This window comes from Trypanosoma equiperdum (genome assembly GCF_001457755.1).
Source record: "Trypanosoma equiperdum strain OVI genome assembly, contig: ctg_1451, whole genome shotgun sequence".
Taxonomy (NCBI): Eukaryota; Euglenozoa; class Kinetoplastea; order Trypanosomatida; family Trypanosomatidae; genus Trypanosoma; species Trypanosoma equiperdum.
Genome location: NW_027123451.1, coordinates 134014 through 141998, shown reverse-complemented (window position 1 = coordinate 141998; position 7985 = coordinate 134014). Strand labels below are relative to the sequence as shown.

General features: G+C 45.4%; 5 protein-coding genes across 5 annotated transcripts; all 5 read right to left on the bottom strand.

Annotated features, from left to right (window-relative positions):
* Positions 1-1733: 1733 nt before the first annotated feature.
* TEOVI_000916600 (Ring finger domain containing protein, putative) lies at positions 1734-2621 on the bottom strand (the record flags this gene model as incomplete). The annotated part of the gene is made up of 1 exon (XM_067221532.1): positions 1734-2621. One exon carries the CDS (start codon positions 2619-2621, stop codon positions 1734-1736), a length of 888 nt encoding a protein of 295 aa, XP_067077633.1.
* A 509-nt stretch (positions 2622-3130) lies between these two features.
* TEOVI_000916500 (uncharacterized protein) lies at positions 3131-3553 on the bottom strand (the record flags this gene model as incomplete). Its single annotated transcript, XM_067221531.1, has 1 exon — positions 3131-3553. The coding sequence occupies one exon, from the start codon at positions 3551-3553 to the stop codon at positions 3131-3133; it is 423 nt and encodes a 140-aa protein (XP_067077632.1).
* A 629-nt stretch (positions 3554-4182) lies between these two features.
* On the bottom strand, positions 4183-4518 carry TEOVI_000916400 (uncharacterized protein; the record flags this gene model as incomplete). Its single annotated transcript, XM_067221530.1, has 1 exon — positions 4183-4518. The coding sequence occupies one exon, from the start codon at positions 4516-4518 to the stop codon at positions 4183-4185; it is 336 nt and encodes a 111-aa protein (XP_067077631.1).
* Positions 4519-5034: 516 nt separating this feature from the next.
* Positions 5035-6540, bottom strand: TEOVI_000916300 (Meckel syndrome type 1 protein, putative; the record flags this gene model as incomplete). Its single annotated transcript, XM_067221529.1, has 1 exon — positions 5035-6540. The coding sequence occupies one exon, from the start codon at positions 6538-6540 to the stop codon at positions 5035-5037; it is 1506 nt and encodes a 501-aa protein (XP_067077630.1).
* A 555-nt stretch (positions 6541-7095) lies between these two features.
* Positions 7096-7707, bottom strand: TEOVI_000916200 (uncharacterized protein; the record flags this gene model as incomplete). The annotated part of the gene is made up of 1 exon (XM_067221528.1): positions 7096-7707. One exon carries the CDS (start codon positions 7705-7707, stop codon positions 7096-7098), a length of 612 nt encoding a protein of 203 aa, XP_067077629.1.
* Positions 7708-7985: the final 278 nt, after the last annotated feature.

The following is a 7985-nucleotide window of genomic DNA, read 5'->3' as shown; positions in this document are numbered from 1 at the left end:
TTTTTTTTTTGCCCTTTCCCTTTTTCCCTCTCTCCCTACTCTCATGCACTCATAAGAACGTGACAAATACTCATTATTTTATTCATCTTCAACTCATTCATTTATTCATTTTCCCTCTCGAGAGTAAATGAGAGGGGGGAAAGAAAGAAAAGGCAAAATGGAGTGTGTGTAGTAACACCTCAAATATTTATATCAACAATAAGCATGGGTAAACATTTTTTTTTAATTACACAAGGAAAAACAATTTAAAACAAAATTGAAAAGCAAAGCACTTCAACAACAACATCAGCACGGCATGGTAGCAACCGTATATATATATATATTTGAGTGTGTACAAACAAACAAAACAAAAAAGATGATTGTGCGGGAAATTTGAAGCGCTGAGTAATAATAATAAATAATGATAATAAGTGTTTTAGCAATGGAACTGCTTGTAAATCGCACGCTCCACAATACCATATGGCGGCAGCAACAACATCGGTTGTGGAGAAAAAGGAAAACGAAGATAAGGGAAGATAAACATAAGGGATGGAATATGAAGCATTGGGAGAGAAGAGAGCTGTACAAATATAATGCCTAAACAAGAACGAAACAAAACAGAAAAGATACGAACCCACGAATGTGATGGTGCTACGCGCATCAATTTTCTTCTTGTTTCTCCTTCTTCACTTTCTTCATCAACCATGTAACTACTTCAAAAGATATCAATATCAAGTCGCCATTTTCATTTCATTTCTTACTTTCTCTGAATGTTTAAAACGGTGAAGCTGCCCACAAATCCACTATGAAGAACAAGACAAGCAACAAGCAGCGATACCGAGATAAGCAGAAGAAAAGAAAAATGAAAAAAAAAATTTGTGCCTTTTACTTAAGCCACCAAGTCCCGCATATATTTTACGACCATATGCCCCCTGTTTTTTTCTTTTGCTTCACCTCCTTGGAAATTACTCGCGATCAATCACGTCGTACCAAGAAAACTTTTTAAAAAAAACATCAAAAAAAGGAAAATCAACATTTTTCCTCAACCCCACCGCTGAAAACGCCACCACCGCATCCGTAGAAGCATAAATAATTACTTTAGTGTGCCTCAGTTTTTAAGTTCACTGCAGCCGCGGTGCCGGTACATATGCAGATCCCACGACCTGAGGAAAATGGTGAAAAAAATAGGAAAAAAACGTAAATCAAGTAGACATATTCACATTAGTCTAATATCCTTTTCATATTTCTCCCTGATGCTTCCTTTCTGTTTTTACCTCCTTATACAAAGGAGTGAAACAAAAAAAGAAACAGAGACTTCGCCACCTTGTAGGTCTCTTTGTTGCTTCTTGTATAGGGCATCTACGTGTCTCCTCCTTCTTGTTCAACAAACAAAAAAAATTCATGCCCTCGAAATTTAATTGCCCTTCCCGCTAAACTGTTACTTTCCCCACTGTCGTACGTATATATACGATTTCCCTCCCGTTCGTCTATATATACATATATGTTTATGTATATGTATATATACGTGTGCTTCACTCCTTTGCTTCCCTTATTTTGACCTTCTTCCTCCTCCTTCTTCCTCTTATTGTAGTGAAGAGGGAGGGAAATAAATATCTCCGCTTCGGTTCCTTCCATTTGCACTATCATTGACGAACGGACCCATTTGGCTGCCCTACCATCCACTTTCAAAACGCAGTGCGCTCTCCCCCTTTTTCACTTTTCGTCTACCCATCTGTTTCGCTGTGATTTCCTCTTCAAACAACCTCTTGCGTGCATACGGGGCACTTCTTGTTTTTGAGGAGCCATTCCCTGATGCAGGTGCGATGGAACACATGTTTGCACCGGTTTAACTCAACCACAGCGGGCGCCGTTTCTGCGTTATCCGACCATTCACACTGACACACGACACAGTTACCTTCATGAGGCGTAGGAACATCCTTCACACATTTCTGCACATCTTCTGGCTTTACACCTCTACTGACATACCCGATTTTATCTTCTAACTCCAGCAACTCCTCATATGACATGTTATCAACGTCTTCCGTCACCCCCATGGCGCGCTGTGCTGCCAGCTCGGAAAGTATGTTGAGGTGCTCCGATACACCCGCCGCATCGGCAAAAGCAGCATGGGTTCCAGCAGCGAACGCCCTTAGGAACTCCAGAATAAGTGGGCCGGGCGTGTGGAGCATCCCATGAGGGCGCCCACGCTGCGGAGACGGCGACTGATCATCGGCCTGCATGTCTTCCAGAGCTTGACCAAACTCATGTAGCTCACTATCGTCATCAACGTCTGCCCTGTAATGTTGGGAAGACATTCCCTCCTCCATTAACTCCGGTAACCGCCTAAGTTCAATTAAAGACAATAAGTTGGCTTGCTCCATCAAACTGCTGGCCCTCTCGATAGTTTCACTTCGGATGATATCATTCATTACTTCTCCCCGAGTGGAAGGCGACAAGCCGCGCAGGGATTCCTTTAGATTGTCGTCAATGTTCAAGCGGTCCAGTTGCCGTTCCAGTTCCGGATCACGAGCCGGCACCTCCTCAACGTGCGGCTCCTCAACACCTGAAGTTCCCACGTTGCTTTGGTTGGGACCATTAGCGGGCTCACTTCGGGCCCTCTTTGAGCCGTTCCGTCCGTCCATGGTCAAATTGCCAACGAGTGAAAATATCCTTTTGAGTTGTGCACTGAAAATGAAAAAAAAAGAGTGAACAAATGACCCACACCCAAACACAGCGAGTACGTGATATCAGTGTTATATTTAGAAGGAAGGAAGGAATATCCAGCGAAATGATATTTTATGTATTTGTCGTGCACGCAACGTTCAAACCTTAGGTTCAATTATAGCACACACGGTTGTGCTAGCGATCATTGGTGAAATTCGAAATGAAGGATGAAGGGCATCAACACACTCCCACAACCATCATGAAACCCAAAAGAAAATAACAGAGGCAACAGCTAAAATCTACTGCAGACACGTCAAAGTTCATTTGAAGTATCCAATTGCACGGAGCCGTATTTACATGTGTGTCCAGTACGGAGGGTGGAGGTACTACATGTGCCGTCACTCAGTTACAAGCTACATGTGCACGCGTCAACATGTTTGCATTCGACCTTTCCTTCCTTCAAGTGGTTTGACATATTGATAGCTGGCTAAGAGGTCCCTACCACCTCCCTTTGTTTCTTTTGCAGCGCTTTCTCTCGCCGCTCTTGAAAGGTCTCAATAATCGAAAAATAATCCGTGTCGTGCTCAGGAACCGCCTCCTCCTTCAGTTGACGATGCTGCAGCCCAGAAAGTTGGCTTTCCCATTGGTCTGGAAGTTTCCGCTGGACGCTTTTCCAATATATGAGCATGAAAACAGGGAATATGACGCAGAACATCACCTTAGCCAGCTCAAACCCCTGCACAACGTTATAACCAGTGCGCATCGAAGGTCGAAGGAAGTCGACTAGCCGTTGCGAGCGCGATTTAACATATGGCTTTTCACGGACTACGACACGCGTCGCAAGTCCCTTCCGCGTGTAGGTACGGGAGTCGTACTGATCAACGTTAGCAGGATCCGTAGAGCCCCGCATTACGCTACTTAATTCCAGATGTGCTATTTGGCTTATGCCACTGTTATTGTGGTCACCACAATGTGCACAGACACACACACACACACACGTAGGGGTTTCCTTTGATGTCAATCGCAGATGCTGTCAGTCCTTCGAACGAGAGGAGGCTAACAGTGGTTACAGTATTTAGAAAAAAAAAAGCATTAAAAAAAAAAGAAAGAAGAGAAGAGATACACGATTGAGGTCCGGAAGAAGGGATGGAAATAATAGGTGGGTACGAAATAGGTTTGCAAACCACCCCACGCACACGCCAAACAACGCGCTAATCGCATCATGGACCAGAAGCAAGCATACGGTGTGCGTCCGTAGCTGTTAGCCATGACGAAGGAGGGAAATAAAAGGGGAATTCCCATGTTTCCGAACCGAATGCAGTACTGTCGTAGGGCCCGCTATTCTGAAAGCGTTGACCAGGAGAGAAAAAACAACAACACCGCACCGCCCGGTATAACTTTTGCTACGGTAAAGAACTGATAACATTACCAACGCAACAGCAACAAAGGAAGATTAAAAGGTGGATCTATGATGTGCAGTTGGAGCTGGACTGCTACCAAGCTATTCTAAACGTTTTTTGTATCTCTTGTCTATGAGTATTACCAGCGGCACATTTGACGCCATTCTGCCTTCAGCCGTCTTTCCTCACGTAGTGCTGCAGCACTTGCTAATCGCACCGATCTTTTCTGTATTGTTTCGATTCTTTCTTGCAGCCTCCTGCTGCGTTGCTCCCGCGCCTGTGCGCACCTTTCCTTGATCTTTTCCGCTTCCATCCGAGAGGCTTCGGTACGTCCCATGCGACGATTCAGAGCCTCGATATTCTCCTCACGAATGACTTTAAACTGCGGCCGCAGCAGTGCCGGTATGCTTGGCACCGCGCACACTTGTGCGAAAGCGGGTTCTCCATTTGACCGTTTAAATTTCCCAACACTCATTCACGAGTTCCTCGTCGGTCGGCTATCCTGCAGTTTCAATGAAACGTTCCCCCAAGTTTTGATATGCCACAGTCTGAAACAATTTGGTAGACTCTCACGTTAATTATCGTCACAGTGTGTTCTTCGCTTTCATTTGGTAAGGAAGTAAAAGGGAGGAACCGATAATATAGATCATCAAGCTAAGCAACACATCTACAAACGGTAGTAACAATGAAAACAATAATGTGGATGACCAGAGAGAAGCAACATCGCAACTAGTCAACGGTAATAACGAGGCCAACGGCACAATCGATCGTTTGTGACAGATGCTAATGTCTGATTCAGCGTGGACACATGCATAGTAACAAAAAAAATAGCAATTGAAACAAAAACCCAGTTAACAACTGTCTTTCCGCCAAGCAAGAAATAATAAATGTGCATCGTGGCACAGCTTGCATTAAGACCCTTCAGTTCATCCAGTAAGACAGTAAGGGAAAACATTTAAGAAGAATGAAAGCACTCCAAGATCATTCACTACTAGAGTGGTCCCACTTGATGAAACACCGTCACACGCAGCTCCACCGTCCCGGTCGGCTCCGAAACGAGGCCACATTTTACCGAAATTCCGCCTCCACCACGGGGCGCGGTGTCACGCACATCAACAAGTGCGGGCCCGCCACCCATCAGTGCTGAGCGCACAAACTCACGGCCTGTTGGCCGCGGGCGCCACAGCGGGGCTCGAAGCGGATGGCAACCTGGCAAGAAATGTGGTACCGTTACCGCAGCGTAACCGATTGGTGACTGTGGTCCGCCAACTGACAATCCCTCATCATCATAAGCCGTGATGAGGAGGCGCAGTGGTGAAGGGCCCCATCCATCGAAATGGTAATCAAATGGGGTGTTGAAGGTATGCATGGACACGGGGATAAACTGATCCATAATCATGCTGCTAGCAAAGGAGAGCTGAGTCGTGAAACCATCCAGTGTTCCCTCATTCCATAAGTTTCTTTTGTCGTCCTCATCTTCGTTATCGCCCCCACGCTGCCATTGACAATGAAGGTAGAGTGTGTCTGCGGCAACACAAGTGCAGCGCTCAACAACTCCAAACAAGTAATATCGCACACGACTGTCACGTATCGCAGACTGGGGAAAGCAGGGGGACGATGGACTGTCCAGGCGCGGCGGCAGCTCATCCGAAGGAGCTGTGTGCAGCTGTTGCAAAAGTATCTGGTGAAGAATACCTCGCCTGTCGAAGTGTGGCGATTTCAAGTCGTCCTTTATACGTGCGACCATTTCGTGTATTTGCTCTACGAAATCGGTTGATGTTGGCTCGTCGGGGCGTGGCTCACAGGCCTGCAGTGGAGTAATAACAAAGGAATACACATACAAAGAGTCCACCAACAGCGTGTGAGTTTTGTTGAGAGAAGGCTTGGCTGTAAAACACAAGCTATTTCGCTCCGCCGTTATTGTACATATGACACGTTCTTGTCCCTTCCACTGTGCATCATCAAACTTCCCCTCACTTGGCCCCAAAATTTCCCCAGAAGCCCACATGAAGTACATTCTGTTGCCTTCCTGGTGCTGGTTTTGATGCTCACGTAAGATTATTTGGACATGTGGACTTGCTGCTTGCGGTGGGTCCACAAGTAAGTTCTCCTTCGCCTCACTGACGTAATCCTCACTAGGCGGCCGAGTAAAGAAAGTACATGAGAACTTAGCGATATCCTCCCGCAGTTTCTCAACGTCATCGGCAGCAGCTGCTGCATCCCCATCGGTTTCTCTCCGACCCGGCACAACGGTGTGTATCTCACGTGTACTTGCGTTACTGTCTGGAGTGGTCATGGCGACGCCGGTGCGTATCTTTTGCAACCTCTCCGCAGGGGAAAATACTTTCCCACCCCATGGCACTGTTAAAGTACACAATTGCTCCAGTTGTCGCTCTCCCACAAGAGGAGCGCGCCACAGTGTGATGCGGAAGGAAAGATTGTGAACGGGCACACGGCTAACGTACCGCTCCGATGAGCAAAACTGAAGGAAATCCATTCACCGAAACCTCGTCCGGTGGCCACGATATAACAAAATATTTGAAGTATTGGTGAACAAAAAAGATATATATATATATATATATATATGTATATTAGTTGATTTATTTAGGTTACACCTTTGTGGACCCGCTTTGTTCCACGGCAAGCTGCACACCCCGAGCGATAACGCCCCACCCCCTCCTACAGGCACATCGCAGTTTAAAATATGTACAAAAAAAAAAGAAACAAAGGAAAACGCGGAATGAATCTTTAAAAAAGAGTCACCAAAATAAGACACAGATGACTACAGACAATAAATTACACCAACAATACAGCTAATCCCGGTCCATATTAGTTTGGGCAGCGAGAGAGGGTGTGGTACATGTGCGTGCATGGGAGACGAAAACTATACAGGGAAAATGTGCAATGGAGCAAAACACACACACCAAAAAAAAAAAAATGGCTGCCCCCACTGTGCTGTTCATGTGAAACAAACATAATTTTATGGAGTTTTTCCAAATATACGTAGGCACTGGGAAAATTATAGTTCCACAGACGCACCCTAGCTTAAATCTCACCTACTGCACTTTGACAAGTTAATATTTTCTCCTCGGTAGGAGTACACGTTTAACGTATGCAGCTGCCCAATTTTCCAATTGGAAAAAAATGGTATATCCCAACGGTTCGATACAACAAACCGGACGCGCTGAATGACCTCCAACAATTTATCACGGATAATATTAAGCGCCTCTGGAAGTAAATATAAAAAGAGCACATGGGAATCCGTTTCACTAAGGGGAAAATATTCGTCCACAGCGACTCCTCGCAAGTCAGCCACCGCGAAGTCATGTTGCAGTTGATGGGGGGATGGAACTTTTGCTACGGCATCCGCTGCAGCCCGTCTTGCATCGGTTATGAGCGATTCGTCAATATCTACTCCAACAGCGATAAGATGCAGAGGACAGGACTTAGTTTGAAGTAAAAAAAGTTCACAACAGAGTTGCAGTAAAGCAGCGCCATCGCCACAACCCAAATCCGTGAGCCGCAGCGAATTATTCTCCCCGTGCTGCAGTACGACGTCATGGAGCCACTTGGAGAGCGCTACAAGTGTGTTATTACTGGTGGCTACGAAAGGAGATATACACGTGCCGTCATCCCACTGGAATGGCAAATCCAACTCGTGCATGTGAGCACTTTCTTTCCTGTTCCCAGCCTTATAACAACAATGCCTCTGGCTCCATATAAATATACATTAAATATGCAAATATGTGCAAAATATGATTCAATAGATTAAAGAATGAGTGAAGTAAGGTGCTGCGAAGAATCATAAAATGCAGGTAGTTACTTGAAAACGCGTGGTGTTACAACAGCTTTCCATAAAAGTAAGAAGAAGGGAGAAAACGGAAGTAACGACGGCACTCTAAACAGATTTTGTTTGGTTACTCAACTTTTCAATCTTCTGCT